This window comes from Neofelis nebulosa, chromosome 11 (genome assembly GCF_028018385.1).
Source record: "Neofelis nebulosa isolate mNeoNeb1 chromosome 11, mNeoNeb1.pri, whole genome shotgun sequence".
NCBI classification, from domain to species: domain Eukaryota; kingdom Metazoa; phylum Chordata; class Mammalia; order Carnivora; family Felidae; genus Neofelis; species Neofelis nebulosa.
Window position 1 is genome coordinate 14,410,399 of NC_080792.1, and position 17,079 is coordinate 14,427,477.

Consider the following 17,079-nt stretch of genomic DNA (forward strand, 5'->3'; position numbering starts at 1 on the left):
GACACTTAACCGACTGAGCCACCCAGGCACCCCCCACCCCAGCTCCCCAGTTACCTTATTCTTAAATGAAGAGTTTGTTGTTGTTGTTTGGAAAGTGTTCCTGCACAGTCAGCTTTACGAAGGGGAGTGGAAGAAAGAGTTGTTAACTAAGAAGGAGGTTCAACTTTACCCTGGGGTCAAGATAACTGGGTAGTAATGAGGGAGAGGGAGGGAGGGAGAGAGAGACAGAGACAGAGACAGAGACTGAGTGTCAGGCTCAGAAGAGCATGAGAAATCAGGGCAAAGAGGATCTTAGAGGGTCACAATCCACTTGTGTTCCTCTCCACTTGGAAATGTATTCTGTGCTCCCCTTGTTCAAACCTTAGGGGACACTGGGTTGTTTCACCAAGGGAGGCGGTTCCTGAGTGGGGCTGCCGTGGAAATGCCCGTCCAGGATTCCCAGCGTCTGTGCCCCCCTTCACTGCTGGGCTCGGCTTCAGTGCTTGCACCGGACATTCTGTGCCTGCTGCTGGCCCCACCACTGCCCGATTTTAGGTCCCCACCTCTTTCTGGCAAGGCTACGATTGCAGCAAGGCAGTCTGTTCACCAACCAGCAGGGCCCTCCCTTGGCGGCCGGCAGGAATTCCACAGATAACCTCTTCCTAGAAGCTCCTCTGGTGAGCACAGCAATGTCCAAAGTCTTCGCTAACTCCCTAGGATGTCCCCAGATGCCTCAGGACTCTCCAGCTGGCTTCAGCCCCTTTCTCAGGGGTGCTCAGGGCCCAGGCATAAAAAGCACACTAAATAAAAACGACAACTCGTTTAGGCCTTTGAACGCTTACTCCCTCTCCTCAAAGGGGGTTATGCAACTGGTGCCCCACAGGACCCCACGGCTCCCCAAAGCAGATGGCCAAGGGGAGTCACAGCCCCTCAGACAACGGGCAGACGTTTCAAAATGACACCTCTTCCACCAGAGACAGCACCTTTGGTCAGGCTCATCTTTTGCCCAGTACCTAACTGTAAAGAGTTGTTTGCTGACTCAGCATGAAGAGTGAACAGGACATCTCTTATCTGTCAATATAACAGGCTCCTCCGCCCAGGTGTTTCACCAGTTTTCCCGACTTTCCAAACTGTGCCATTGCCATGATCTGTGCCAATGGAATGCAGTACAGTAGACCCAGCTCCCCAAGAAAGTGCACTTGGCTTTGGAAGCAACTTCACTACTGAACCATGGATGTGGGTGTCTCTCCATGGGCATCCACAGTCCTCTCCACTGAAGGGATGTGAGGGTAGATAGATGGGAAAAGGGACTCACTCTCCCCCTCCTTGCATCCCTCCCTCTCCCTATATTGCTCTGCAACTCTTCCCATTAAAGGCCGGGGGTCTGTTTTCCCCAACTCTTAAGTCTGGGCTGCCCATGTCTCGCTTTGGCCAAAAGACTGTGGCAAAAGTAACAGCAAGCTACTTTAAGTCTAGGCCTCAAAGAGCCTGGCACGCGTGTGCTTGCTCTCTCAGAACTCTGCCACCACCAGAGAAGGTCTGGCTGGCTTGCTGGAAGGATGAGGGGGCATGTGGGCAGGCTCAGTCTGGCCCAGCCAACCCCAGCCAGCCAGCCTGCAGACCGCACGTGGGTAAGTCAGCCTACCCGGGCTCACCCAGGCCCGAACACCCAACCAAGCTAAGCCAGCTCATGGAACTGGGACCCCAAAAGTTAGTGGTTTATTTCACCGCAGGGATGCATCCCCCTCCCCCACCAGAGGAAGGTTCCAGTACATCACATTCAAACTGCTCTTTGCACTTACAGGTAGAGAGAGAAATGAATTCTTCCTTCTTCTGGTAGCTGAGTTAAATCTGGGTAGGAGACCCTAGAATCCATTTCAACTCTTTCACTGCACAGCCAGCCTGTATTTTAAAGGATTTTCTTATTATGAGATCAACAGCAGATATCCCGTCAAAGCGAAGCAATTTCTGTACCAACTCTGTTGTTGAGGGTTCGACCAATAAGACACAATATAACCAACATCCGACACCACAGCACAACTTAGAGATCAGGAGTAAGTCACACCATTACCTTACAAAGAGCCCTGTTTAAACAAGCCATGAAAAAAAAATTTCTTTTTATGGTCAAATATAAGTTTAATAATCTCTTTGTCACATTCCCCAAACAATTTTTCATTATTGTCTTCATTATATTCTGTTTACATTTGTCACAAACATCTCTGTAATACACAGATCCGGACCTGTTTTGCGATACATTTCTACCATTTAATTGTGTTTGGATCAATATAGAATGTAGGGATCAGGGTAGGAAAGAATACTACCTTTTTGTGAAAGTAGATTCTTATGTATTTATTTAGCACCTTTTATTTAAGGAGCTCAAGATACGTTAACATTCACTGTAGCATCCTTTTGTTATCTCTGGGTGAGGAAAGTGTCAAAAATGATCACTAGTGCTTTTTTTACAGAAAGAAAAATGAAAGCGCAGAATGGGAAAAGTAGCATCAGTGAGATGATAACAGTCATAGCAGAAACTTGGGTCTTTAGCTCAGCATTCTACTCTGTGAACCATATTTCGTCTGTTTAATACATTCCATATCAAAAGGTATAATGGTTTCTTCCACTTTTATAATATCTCTTTTTTTAATTTTTAATATTTACTTTTGAGAGAGAGAGAGAGCGAGCGCATGAGCAGGGGAGGGGCAGAGAGAGGAGGAGACACAGAATCCTAAGCAGGCTCCAGGTTCTGAGCTGTCAGCACAGAGTCCGATGTGGGGCTTGAACCCACAAACTATGAGATCATGACCTGAGCTGAAGTCAGATGCTTAACCGACTGAGCCACCCAGGTGCCCCATAACATCTTTTTGGATGGATGTTAACAAAATGGGCAGAACAGATAGTAAGTTCCCATAAACTAATCATCCTGGCAATGCAATTACTTCCTGCAGGGGTTTTTGTTTGTTTGTTTGTTTTTATTTTTTGCCAGCAAAGGAGTCCCATAAATTATAGAGCCACCCTCTGCTTCTCCATTAAAATTCATAACTGGCTGATAGTTTTCCAGCATTTCCAAGAGATCTGCAACCAGTAGGGAGAAATCAATGATGGCCACTCCTTCAGCTGGGCACCTGTGGCCCCTGGCACCTGAGGAGATTAAATACTCACCACAACGGATGGACCAACCCAGGTAATTCCTTTCAATCTGACTCATGCTGTGTGTTTCCTCACAAGAGGGCTGGTCTAAGAGAAAAGTGTCTCTGTGATAAGTTTTCTTAAATGCATAATATGAGGATTCTGTTTAAAGTAAGAACACCAAGCTGCAGCAACTTGGATCTTTAGAGATTCAGCTAGGACCTGACGGCCTCTACTGGAATGAGTAAATACATCCACCTCAGGGGTGAAGCATTTTGGGAGTGGGGGAAAGAAGGACACACTACCACTTAATTGTGCCTGAGGATTGACAGAGTCTTAAAAACATTCAGGGGGAAGCAGGGTTTCCCTTTTTCCTTCCTCTAAAAAAAACGAGAACACAGAAAAAATTTCAAAAACGAAAAGTCACTCCAGTCGCTCCCTGAGCCTCCCTCCGAGCTTCACAGTCCTAGCCTTTTCCCAAAAGTGCTTAGTACAGACCTCCCTACCCCCCAAAAAAGCCATCACCAAAACACAGGGAGCCTACTTGCAAGAAGGGGTGCAAATATATGTAAAGAAGACCAGCACCCTAAGGATAATTTTCAAGAAAATCGTTACAGAGTAAAAACAAAAGGGGGGGGGGTTGTATCAAGAAAAATGTTATGGAAGTGAAATACAAATATGGGGGGGTGGAGACCCAAAAAGAACAGAACAATCACTAAAACAGATGCCATGAAGAGACAAACTACTGATGAAATGATAATGGGGAATGGGAGGGGATGGAGGAAAACCCTAAAAGGAGGTAAAAAGTGGAGCGACGTCTACCCGTGTCATCAGTTGATACGTGACCGTGGGTAACAGTGAATGGTGACAACAAATGCGGGTTTTTCAAAAGTGCCCGATTCTATAAAGAGCAAGATAGGTGGGGAATGTCAGGTTAAGTTGACGATGTACCGAAGAGAGGGACGTCTGGGCGCAGATCAGGGCTGCCGCCCTGACCCGCCCAGGAGCAGGTGCGCGCAGTCCCCAGGCCCCGCCCAGGAGCAGGTGCGCGCGGTTCCCCAGACCCCGCCCGGGAGCAGGTGCGCGCGGCCCCCAGGCCCCGCCCGGGAGCAGGTGCGCTCCGTCCCCAGGCCCCGCCCGGGCACGGGCGCGCGAGCCTCCTCCCGGCCCGCCCCTGGCCCCGGTCCCGCCCAGGCGCAGGTGCGTGCGGCTCCCCGCCTCCAAGTAGGAACGCGCGGCCCCCGCGGTGCCCGCCGAGCCCGGGCTGGATGGCCCCGAGGTCCGCGCCCGCCCCACCGCAGAGCGGCTCCGAGGGGGCGCCGAGAGCCGCCGCGAGTCACCCGCCGCTCAGCGCCGCGCCCTTGCCGCGCCCTTGCCGGCCTCCCCCTGCTCCTGCACCGGCCGCGAGGCCTTGTCGGGCCCGGGGGAGCCGCACTCCTGCAGCCCCCCGCCCGGGCGCGCCTCCAGGTCAGCGCATGGGTCGGGGAAGCGCGGCCCGAGGCCCGCGAACGAGTCGCAGCGCGGCGGGCTCTCCTCCTGCACCGGGCGGCCCACCGGCTCCCCCGCGCCGCCGCCGCCGCCGCCGCCGCCGGGCCCCGCCGGGCCCTCCTGGGAGTTCTGGCTGACGTAGACCACGATGATGTCGCCCTTGAAGTTCATCACCTGCCCGCTGGAAATAAACGTGGAGTTACTGTTTCCAGTCACATTTCCTACAAGGGGAGAGGAAGAGAGAACACGCAGAGGATGAGTCATCGGCCCTTGGTGAGAACTTGGTCTCGTGATAGGGAAGTGTCCCAAGAAAGCAGGCTGTTCTAGCGGCGGCCTCTCCTCACCGACACCGTCTCTAACGCGCATCTGACACTCCGAGGGGCTCCATCGTTTTTCATCTCAGCAGGCCTGACTGCGGCGGAAGAAGGAGGGGCAGAGAGGAGAGCGGCGAGACCACAGGCCACGCTCCAGTCGTCGTTTGCCACGTGGGACTCAGCTTGCTGAGAGCACAGCTGGGAGGTCGACTCACAGGTGCAGCTGCTACCTAGGAACGCGTGTGCATGATCTACCTGCAGCAAACAGCCAGTGGCCTGGCCAGGTCCAGTGCGTCAGGAGGGGAACGCAGGGCAGGAGGAAAGGTCATTGCCAGATAGGACCCCGAGCCCACTTCAGCCCAGCCTCCCCTCTGACCAGTTGTCATCGCTTTTTGTACCTTCCACGCAGGTCCCTGACAGTTCAGCCTTGGAGGGCCAGGGGGCCACCCAGGCTCAGAATTTAGCATGATTTAATATTTAACTGATTTAGGTTAAATCCGTTTCCTTAACACTTCGTTTTTAACTCCTGGAACAAAAGAGATTCAGAAGACGAAAATGGAAAAAAACAAATCCTGTAAATCATTCTTTCCTCGGAAGCCTGAGGAGTGTTTTGTCCCGGGGGGGGAGGGGGCTCTATATCACTTCTTTGTGGGTGACTGGATTTGGCCAGTCTTTAATTCATGGGCCTTTTGGAAAATAGAAAGTTCAACAAATGTTAGGAAACTTGCTACTCCTATTATTCTTCTATTTAAAGACTGATAGCTAGAAATGTTCCAGGTGAAAAGAAGTGCCATAAACCAAGTAGATGCAGAAATGTCCCAACACTCAGTATCAAAAACAAAATCTTTCATTCTGACAGAGAGGTGAACAGCAAAATAGCTCCTCACTGTTAACTTCCTCTTTTTTTTTTTCTCCTCTACTGTGACCCAGCTTTATAACAATTTATACACATTAACTTTCTATCACCACTCCACAAGAAGAGATTTTCCTCAAATTTGGAAGGCATGTTTTGGAGGGTCTAAAATACCAACAGCTTACAGGGAATCCCTTTGGGGAGCCTTCCCTCTACCCATAAGATACCACCAGGGAAGCTGAAATGGAGGCCCAGTGACCCATGAAACGGTAAGATTTAAAATGTGGGCAACTTAGGACGCCTGGGTGGCTCAGTCGGTTGAGTGACCAGCTCTTGATTTCTGTTTAGGTCATGATCTCACGGTTTTGGAGTTCAAGTCCTGCACTGGGCTCCATACTTGAAGCACAGGGCCTGCTTGGGATTCTCTCTCTCTCTCTGTCTCTCTCTCTGTCTCTCTCTCTCTCTGCCCCTCCCCCGCTTGCACTCTCTCTCTCTCTCTCTCAAAAATAAGTAAAAACTTAAAAGAAAATAAAATGTGAGCAACAAATCTGAAGATCTAGGACTCATGCTATTTCTCCCACAGGCAGTTGTATGCAGTATATATTTCAAGATAGGTAGTGGTGGGGATTTATTTGCCTAATAACCCCCCAAGCAACACGGGGGCGGCCAGCTAGTATTCCCATTCACCAGCTAGCTGGATGGCTCCGCGTTCTCCATTTCCTCTGAAATATCCCAACAGGTGCTCAGAACATACACTGTACTCTAAGCTAGCAGTCTCCTTTCTAGTACGTCTATGCCTTTCTGCTCCCACCAGCTACCAAGGTGGTTCTCAGTTCTGTTTTTACCAGCTGAACTCATTAGTAAATGTTATTAACTATTTTGTGAAGTGGTAAAATCTAAGTGTGATAAAAAGGGGAAAGTTTGGGGCGCCTGGATGACTCAGCTGGTGAAGCGTCTGACTTCGGCTCAGGTCATGATCTTGTGGTTCACAGGTTCGAGCCCCACGTCAGGTGCCGTGCTGACAGCTCAGAGCCTGGAGCCTGCTTTGGATTCTGTGTCTCTCCCTCCCTCTGGCCCTCCCCTACTCGCACTCTGTCTCTCTCTCAAAAATAAACATTAAAAATTTTTAATAAAAAAAAAGGGGGGAAATGTTTCTGTAAAAACCCAAGTGACTGCTTTGCAAGGACCCAAATAAGAGGACTCGAGACAAGAGACAGCTTCAACAAACTGCTGAATTGGTGCCGTGGTGTGGGAAAGAGAACTGTGGAGAAAAGAAACAAAACGAAACACGAAACGTGCAAAAGGATCTCGCACTCACATTTGTTTTGCAAATGGCTGTAATTTCTCATTCCACCCTAAAGACATAGAGAGTGGAAATTAAGATTGTGAGGTTCATGTAAAAAAGTCTCAGGAAACTATCAACACCCAATACATATGGCCTTTACTAAAAATAGCGTGAACGTTAAGTTCTATGTTTTAAATTTAAAAAGATATTCAAGGGGCGCCTGGGTGGCTCAGTCGGTTGAGCGTCCGACTTCAGCTCAGGTCATGATCTCACAGCTGGTGAGTTCGAGCCCCACGTTGGGCTCTGTGCTGACAGCTCAGAGCCTGGAGCCTGCTTCGGATTCTGTGCCTCCCTCTCTGTCTCTCTGCTCCTCCCCCACTCGTTCTCTCTCTCTCTCTCTCTCTCTCTCTCTCTCTCTCTCTCTCAAAAATAAATAAACATTAAAAAAAATTTTTTTAAATAAATAAAAATAAAAAGATATTCAAGAGGGGTGCCCGGGATGGCTCAGTCAGTTGGGTGTTTGACTCTGGATTTCGGCTCAGGTCAAGATCCCAGGGTCATGGGATCGAGCGTCGCATCAGGCTCTCTGCTGAGTGTGGAGCCTGCTTGAGATTCTCTCTCTCCCTCTGTCCCTCTCCTCAGTTTGTGCTCTCCTTCAAAAAAAAAAATTAAGTTTTTAAAAAGTATGATTTTCTCAGTACAGCTCCTCTAGTCTGTTGTGACAATGTCAGTGACTGGGTGATGCTCTTGTCCATCCTTATAAGGTAAAACTACACAGAGGGCATCGCTAACCACTGTGTGATTGATTTATGGTTTTGAATTTAATCTCCCATCTTCTTCGCCGTCTTCATACTGAGATTTATCTACTTAGGTCATGGTATATACAATTTCTCCCTCATTTCAAATTTTATTTTCCAACAAATCATCATCATGAATCCACTGTTGTTTACCTTCTTCCTTGTCAGAATCTTCATCTCGTCGGAGCTCTAGTAAAAGCCCGTGTTTTATCATCTTGTACATCAAGATCCTGTGTAATTATTCACACTAAGAATTTTATCCCATGCCAACTGCCTCATGGCAAACAAGATCTCTGATATAGGAGCTGTATTCTTTTTTCTTTCCCTTCCTCCTTCCCTTCCCCTTTTTCCAAAATGGAACTCAAATCCTTTTGCCCAAGATACATTTACACACTTCAGAATTCTTTGATTCATAGGCCGGATCAAGAATATTATTCTTTGAGGGGAGGTGGGGACAGGGTGGGGGAGGTGGACAAGACCTGTAAATTCCTAACAATTAGGATGTAAAGAAAAGTTATCTAGAATGAGTATGAGATTCTCAAACAATTTTATTCTTCACATGTGTTTTTTTTTTTCTCCTTTACCCAAGGTATAATTAATGACAAAAACCACCTTCGGTTGAGTCCCAGCCCGTTTCATCCACGCTGACTTTTTTGAGAGTAGTAAACTGGTACAGACTCAACTTCCTTAAAAAGCTTTACTGATTTCTCAATGACAATACGTGGCATCACAGCCGTCTTCACGGGCATGTGACCTGTGCAGCTACGTGGGGCCCCGCACTCAGAAGGCCACGCCGGGATTACTGCTCTACAGTCATCATCTTGAATTTCTTGTTAATTTCTGCACAAGGACACCTCGTGTTTTCATTTTCCAGTGGGTTCTGGAAATTATGTAGTGGGTCCTGACCTGGCAGGCAGCCCTTGAAAGTATTGCTCTGGGGGGTGGTGGTGAGCACCTGTGTGGCCCAGTCGGTTAAGCATCTGACTCTTGATTTCCGCCCAGGTAACGATCTCATGGTTCATGAGTTTGAGCCCCACATCGGGCTCTGCGCGGACAGTGCTGAACCTGCTTGGGATTCTCTCCCTCCCTCTGTCTCTGCCCCTCCCCCATGCATGTGCTCGCTCTCTCTCTCTCTCTCTCTCAAAAAATAAATATACTTAAAAAAAAGTATTACCCTGGGTTTTTCCCCTACACAGATGCTTTTGTTTAGCTTCACTCTTTTTGGAGGTGACATCCTGTAGGTTGGCCATCTTTCAATATTGCTGAAGTGTTCGTGAATCTGATTTTCTGTACCGATAAAGAACTAAATGTTTAGTAAGACACTAAGCTGCAGAGGCTATCTTCTGGTGCCACTAAAATATGGATCCCATGATATGTTTCCATGGTAACCACAGTGATGGGAACAACACCCCAAATCCAGAATTTCTGAGTGCTCCCTCCATGCCAGGCGGGCTGCTCTGTGCCCACCAGCCCGCAGATGCCCTGTGTGTGAGCATTCCAGGTTTGCTTTCCCCCTCTGCTAACACTGCCTCCAGGATGGCAACTGCCAAACGGCCTTCTTTCCTCATGGCTCCTCCTGATACAGACTCACCTGCCTGGCATCTAATTATGTCAGTGTCATCCCGGTGCCGTGGTCCCTGAAGAGCAGAAGGGGCCAACTGGTGACTAAAGTGATGAGGTGTCAGTGGCTGCCTGAGTACAAGAGAGTGAGCAGTGGGGAGGGACAGAGGAGAGAGCAGGGGTCTGGAAGCTTCCGGTCTTGTTCCGCTCAGCCCTCCCTACCTGTGGGATTCGGGACAAGCCACCTAACACCTCTCCAGATTTCGGCCTGCTCAGTTTGTGAAATGAGAATCAAGTTTCAAGCCCCGCCAGCCTGGCAGTGTGCGGCCGCACGGAGCAGCACACGATACCTGTTAAACGAAAGAATGAACGCATGAATACCCGCAGGACGGCACAAGGGTCCAATGAGATGATGGGTCTGAAAATCCCTGGGAAAGAGGGAACCAGGCTCAGGTGCGCGGATGGCATCACTACCCCTGGAACGTAGTGTCTGTGCGTGTGCAACTCGCAGGGAAACGGATTGGTGCAATGTGCCAGGCGGTAATGTTATTTTCCATCCCTGTCTTGTTGGAGGATCTCAACATGTCCTGAAGACGCAGAGGGAACTTCCCTCTAGAAATCTAACCAACTTCTGTTTTCTTCGCTGAAATAATTCATCATGACGGCTGTCACTGGTTTGAAGACTCATCGGTATAGTTCTACACTAAACCCCCATGGTCTCGTTTCTCCTCACCCAAGTCCGCTAAGACCTGCCTGTAGCACGAGAGTCGATCAAGGTCAATATAGAAGGAGCTGGTAATATCCTTATCCTGTAATACACCTCAGTCCTGAACTGTTCTTCTCAATAGCAATCATTCCTTAAAATGCGTTTTCTGGGGCGCCTGGGTGGCTCAGTCGGTTGAGCGTCTGACTTCAGCTCAGGTCACGATCTCGCGGTCCGTGAGTTCGAGCCCCGCGTCGGGCTCTGGGCTGACGGCTCAGAGCCTGGAGCCTGCTTCTGATTCTGTGTCTCCCTCTCTCTCTGCCCCTCCCCTGTTCATGCTCTGTCTCTCTCTGTCTCAAATATAAATAGATGTTTAAATAAATATATATATATATATAGGGTTATGCAAGCTGACCAGAGAGGGCAAGGCCCTGGGATGGAGAGTTAGCAGGTCGCCATGGCAGCAAGCTGCCTGATCACGTGGGTGCCGAAGGGCCTCCTTTTCAGCATGGTTGCCGTGGCTTCTGCAGTTGACAGCGGCCCCTGAAGGGGTAGCTCTTTCCAGTGAGTGCCAAGGAAAGCCCCAGATTGTTCTGCTCTTAGAGGGGGACGCAGCCCTTGCTGGTAGCTAAGGGAAATATGAAAAGGGAGGGCGCCTGTGTGGCTCAGAGTCTGACTCTTCATTTCAGCTCAGGTCACGATCTCACAGTTCACAGGATGGACCCCGTGACAGGCTCTGTGCTGACGGCACAGTGTGCAGTTAGCGGGAGTCTGCTTAGGATTCTCAATCTCTCTCTCTCTCTCTCTCTCTCTCTCTCTCTCTCTCTCTGCCCCTTCCCCGCTTGTACTCTCGCACTCTCTCTCTCTCTCCCCCTCAAAATAAATAAACATTAAAAAAAAGAAAATGTAACAAGGGAAGCATGGCGTAGATGAGGCTTATCCAAGATGCCTCACAAAGGCCTGAGACTTCGTTTCTACTGAGCCTCCAGGATAACAAGCAAAGCAAGGGTCCCTCCCCACCTTCCTTAACTTTCCTCAGCTGCCTTTCCAACAGCTTTCCCCTGCTAGGCTGCCCCCGGCAGTGACTGTAACTTCATGTCACTTGAGGACAAAGATGGGGTCGGAGGCATGGGAGAGAAAGAGCTTCCCTCACAAAAGAAGCGGCGATTGTGAAAACAGCAGCTCTTGAGACAACTGGCAGAAGGGAGGGGACTCCTAGGCCATGATAGGCATCACTTGCTGCGCAGACCCCACGTAAAGCAGCAGTGCGGCGGTTTAAGGTCTAGGCTTCATAACAGATAATCAGGATGTCACAATAGTCTACTCACCGCACCTGGCTGGCTCAGTCGGCTAAGTGTCCTACTTTGGCTCGGGTCATGATCTCGTGGGTCATGAGTTCCAGCCCCACGTTGGGTTCTGTGCTGACAGCTCGGAGCCTGGAGCCTGCTTCGGATTCTGTGTCTCCCTCTCTCTCTGACCCTCCCTCACTTATGCTCTCTCTCTCAAAAATAAATAAACATTAAAAAAAAATTTTTTTTAATAGTCTACTCGTCTCTCAACACAGGGAGACTGGGAATTGTATTTCAAGCTACCTAAAAGTGGGATTTGGGAGCCAGAATGACATGATGATTTTTATTAAATTAGAAATTTCAAAGAATTTCTAACATTAAACATGGATTGGTTCAGTTAAGATTAATATTTCATGTGACTTAACTAGCAGATTTTCCAGGTAACCTGAGAGCTAAAAATAGCACTGAAGTCAACAGAAACAAAGGCCAAATGAAGTGTCCCACCATGATCAGAAAGATGTCTACACTTTAATAAGTCCATGCATCACAATGGCCAACTCCATGGAATTTCTATTTCTTGGGCAGAGAAAACAAGCTTCATTTTAAGAACTCAATTTCTGGCAGAATTCACATTGTTAAGCAAGGTAATACATACTCTTCTCAAAAGCTTATCATGTTGTTTAAAATGCATAACGTATGAATACTGAATCAGAAGAACTATAGCAAATAATACCACCCAATTGTCATGTAGATTTTCTTCCAAGGAACAGAACTAAAAATATACACAAATACACTCAAACTACCCAGGCTACACGGAGTTCTTTTGGAATTTTTTAAAATCTTATTTTATACTTAACCCATATGCTTCTCATGTGATTTTCCTTTTTATGGAAATGTAAGCTCTGTTTTAGGCATTTGGAAGGAATGGAGTATATGATGATAAGGGCAGGGAACCAGTATTTAATAGTTCCATTCTGAATCATGCTCGAAAGTTAGTTAGAATGGCTTACGAATGAAACTCTTCCAGAGCGAGCCCCATCAGAACAGAGAGACAGCAAGCAGGAGTGAATTCAAGTATACAGGGAACAAATTTTTCATATATTTTGAAATAACGCATTGACTTCTAGTACCAATGAATATTGCCCAATAACCAAATCATAAAATGTCATTTTTAACTTACAGACTCACTGACCTAATACTTGCCCTTATAGTACTTAGCAAAAAGTGAAACCCAAGCTAGTGGACGGCATCCCAACAGGAGAGAAAAGAAAGTTAGAAACAGAGCATTGTCCACTGGGGGCCCCTGGGTGGCTCAGTCAGTTAAGTGTCCAACTTTGGCTCAGGTCATGATCTTGCAGTTCTTGGGTTTGAGCCCAGTGCCTGGCTCTGTGCTGACCACTCAGAGCCTGGAGCCTGCTTCAGATTCTGTGTCTCCCTCTCTCTCTGCCCCTTCCTCGCTTATTCTCTCTCTCTCAAATAAATAAATAAATAAATAAATAAATAAATAAATAAATAAAATAGAGCACTGTCCATTGCCTGGGGGGAGTGGAGGGAAAGGGAAGAAAATTGAGGTAGGAAAGCCTTTATTTGTCCTTTCCAGGTGGAAATGGATGGTCAAGAATAGTCATGTCAAGAGAGGGGGACCCAGGGATGGGAGAAACGGGCAAGTGCCCCTTCATCTTCCAGTGCCCTTGGCTCCCAGGAATTGGCCTTGGTGTGTCTGTGCCATTTGCATGAACCAGCTCACCTTTGGCTCCTCTACCCAGGACACTGAGGTCTGTCCAGGATAGTTAATGCCTTCTGTCCCCTGCCTGGCCTCCCGCTCCCCAGGACAGACTGAAGGAGTAGGAGGTGGAGAGTGAGTTTAGGGAACAAACAAACATGGTCTCTTGTTCTTTAGTTACTCATGACTGGCTGAATGAATGAATGAGACGGACACACCGTGACTAAGTCACCTTGGGAGAAACTGGAAAGATCAGGTGTGGCAAAGCTCATGGAAATTCCCACTGAATGGTGCGGCTGTCTAGAGACCGCTCGTTGATAAAGGTGTGGGGGTGCTGGGCTCAGCGAGAAGGACAGAAAGCGCACAGAAGGGGCCGTGCAGGCAGCACGCCTGCCCTCTCTGTCCAGAAGTGGCATCTGAGCTGAGACCTGGAAGGACAGGAGGAGTGGGCGGTCTGGAAAAAGGGCCAGTGCACGGGCGGGGTGGCTGGCACTAACAGAAGCACAGAAGAGGAGAGTGAGGGGTGTTCGTACTAAAAGGGGCTGGCTTTGGCCAGAACCGAGGTGGGTGAGTGGGGGAAGGAGAGAGCAGGCTGTGATCTCAAGTTACTGATTTCTTCACTTGTCCACTCCTTCACCTCAATCCCTACTTGCTTGGCAAGCTTTCCTAAGTCTCTGTGGCTCAGTAGACTGTCAATAAAGATATGACAGAAAAATCAATATGTAGCTGGTGTTCGATAATAATCACTGTGGGCCCTGTAAATAAACAACGGTTTCCAGCTCAAAAGTGGCCGAACCAAGTAAGTGATTTCAGGGGCCAAAAACAAGTCACCAGTCACTGCAGACACATTATTCTTTCTTCCACAGGAAATAATTTTCTAGACACAGTGAGAATTCTCCAAACTCCAGGTGAAAGGATTTGTAACCAAGGTAACCACCATTACGTCATCAGGATAGTAATTTAAGATGTAAATTAAGAAGTGGTTATAGAAGACATAACCAAATGTATGTGTTCCCCTTATGGGTCTTTGCTAACAACTCTCACTGTTCTCTAAGAGTTACAACACTGAGGGGTGCCTGGGTGGCTCAGTCGGTTGAGCGTCCGACTTCGGCTCAGGTCATGACCTCATGGTTTGTGGGTTCGAGCCCCACGTCGGGCTCTGTGCTGCCGGCTTGGAGCCTGGAGCCTGCTTCGGGTTCTGTGTCTCCCTCTCTCTCTGCCCCTCCCCCATCGTGCTGTGCCTCTGTCTCTCAAAATAATAAACATTAAAAAGAAAGAATTATAACATTGAGAAAATAGCCTTAACGTTGGATATTATTTTTAAAAGTTATGCTTGTAGAACTGTTTGGAGAACCATCATGCACTTCCAAGGGATGCTGGGTGTGAAGGAGATACTCCCCCCGCCCCTACTGAGGAAGTACCCAATCATGTCATTGTTTCCAGAAACCACTTGATTTGGTTGCAAGTTTTTTTACATTATTATTTTTGAGAGAGAGCGAGAAAGAGACAGCGTGCAAATGGGGAAAGGGGCAGAGGAAGAGAGAGAATCTGAAGCAGGCTCCATGCTCGCCACAGAGCCCCATGCAGGTCTCAACCTCATGACCGTGAGATCGTGACCTGAGCCAAAACCAACAGTCGGACGCTCAACCAACTGACCCACCCAGGCGTCTCCGGAAGTTTAAAACATTAAAACCCACACCTAAAAATCTAACACCCAATAAAAAAAAAAGCCACCTCCTTCAAGTCCTCGAGAGCACAGTGGCTTTCAGGAGATCAAATACGAATAGACCTCCCTCTGATTTTTCACTCAAGCTCCATTCTTTCACACATTATATAGAACGTACATTATGACAATCTTAAAAAAAAAAAAAAAAAAAAAAAAAGCAATAATGAGGAAGTGCTATTTTGACCAGAAACCAGAAGGCGTGTTCATGCAGAAGCAATTATGGAGAGAACAGCACAGCCTCAAAAATCAGTCTGGCTGCTGCTTCTCCTCGGGCTAGAATGAACTTGGCCCTCTTGCTGGCATCCACACGCGGGCTCTCACGGATGTTTTGCATGGCTAAGCACCAGATGAACAGAGAGAAAGCAGTGTAAACTTTCTGCAAATTAACACCACTTAGTTGATGACACACTTTTTTTTTTTTCTTTCCTCTATGCCTAGCTGTTTAGTGCTGGAGAAAAGAAATGATAATAAAAACCAGACTAGGGCATTGTTTTAACTCTTTACAGGAGACCAGAGATCTAGCTTTTGGCTTTGTGACACTAAGAAAAAAATCTCTCTTTAAGTTTGGCCAACATGGGGCGTCTGGGTGGCTCAGTCAGTTAAACATCCGACTTTGGCTCAGGTCATGATCTCACGGTTCGGGAGTTCGAGCCCTGCGTCAGGCTCTGCACTGACAGAGCCTGGGAAGGCTTGGGATTCTCTCTCTCTCCCCTTTGCCCCTCCTCCACTTGCATCCCCCCCCCCCCCAAATAAATAAACTTAAAAAAAAATAAACAAATTCGAGCAACTCTTCTTCCAACAGTTGCTGAAGTTGTTCACACAGTGGCAGTCTTACTAAGACATGGCCACGGCCACACTCAGCTTTGGTTTCCCAGCTCCCCACAGTCCAAAACGCTAGTGTTTCATATGTCTCTATGACCGATAGGAAGAAAATTAACCACTAAAAAAAGAAGTCGAATCATACAAACGAAGAGTAGAGCCCAACTTTCAGTTATGGAAATTCCTTAAAATCTTAACGTTGAGGTCTTCTGAAGGAAGAACACATCGGTTCTTTGAAAATATCCCCAAACGCATCTCCTCCTTTCAGTCTGAGAATTGATATGATAGAATTTACACGTCAGGAAATTTGTGTAGTTACAGCAAAACCACAAAGCTTAGAAGACAGACTAAAGCACACTCTTCTATCAAATAAGCCAGGGGCCATCGCCAGCATGAGGCAGAAGAGACTCTGTGTTTCGGGTAGGACCTAGCTACCTCAGGGTTAGAAAATCATTCAGAGACCAGGTGCTGGTACTGCTTGTGGTCTAAATAAAGAGGCAGGAAAGAAAAAGAAAGAGGCATCCTAGGATACAGGCGGTCCACGAATGGGCTTTTTTCCTTTTCCCTTTTGAGGGTGGGAGGAGTCTGTGACGCCCTTTATGTTTGTTTGTTTATTTAGAGAGCCAGCGGGGGAGGGGTAGAGAGAGAAGGGGACCGAGGATCCCAAGCAGGCTCTGTGCTGACAGCAGACAGCCCAACGCGGGGCTCGAACACACGCACCGCGAGACCGTGACCTGAGCCAAAGTCGGATGCTCAACTGACCAAGCCATCCAGGCACCCCCTGTGAAGCCCTTTAAATGGTATACGTGCACTTATTCATTTTTCTGGAGAAAGTGTCTATAGCTGTCGGAAGACTCTCAGAGAGATCCCTGACCCCCCATGTGGTAGATAAAACCCAGAGCTCACACTACCAGCGGCAAGGTTCCTTGTAACTACATGATGAAACAGACGGCGTCTCAGCCTTGGGGAAAAAGTTATTGTAATTGGTGGGCTATTCGTGCTCAAGCAGTGATGCAACGATAAGTCTCTATCATGATTTTAAACTGTAAAATTATCCTCCTCGTTCCATAAATACATTATATGCAGTGGCTGTAAAAGGGGCTTCTCATATAAAGCATCAAAGGACATTTATACTGCATCATGAATTTGGTATCGAACCGAGATACTCTCCATAAATATTAATTGATTAAGAATTAACTAAACAATGTTTGTCCCCTGAAAATTATAAAAGCTTTCTCTGGAGCTTTGAGGAGTAGGTTGCTTTAAAAACAGAAACAGAACCCAGAAATCTGAGGGAACGCCTTGACTTCAGCCAGTCCCGAGGTCAATGCTGCCATTGCTTTGGGAGGCTCACTGCCGGGGGCGGGCGGTGAGGCATGTGTAAATGAAGACAGTCCCGGGGGCTGGAGGATACAGT

At 47.9% G+C, this 17,079-nt stretch overlaps 1 protein-coding gene across 4 annotated transcripts in view; it reads right to left on the reverse strand.

Moving 5' to 3' along the window:
* Positions 1 to 2,941: 2,941 nt before the first annotated feature.
* Positions 2,942 to 17,079, reverse strand: part of TNFRSF11A (TNF receptor superfamily member 11a) — a 57,024-nt gene continuing 42,886 nt past the window's right edge. For all 4 annotated transcript variants that reach the window (XM_058691905.1, XM_058691908.1, XM_058691906.1 and 1 more), the window contains one exon: positions 2,942 to 4,814. In XM_058691905.1, coding sequence (XP_058547888.1) covers positions 4,453 to 4,814 — 362 coding nt within the window. In that variant the 3' untranslated portion in view covers positions 2,942 to 4,452. The remainder of the gene's footprint in view (positions 4,815 to 17,079) is intronic.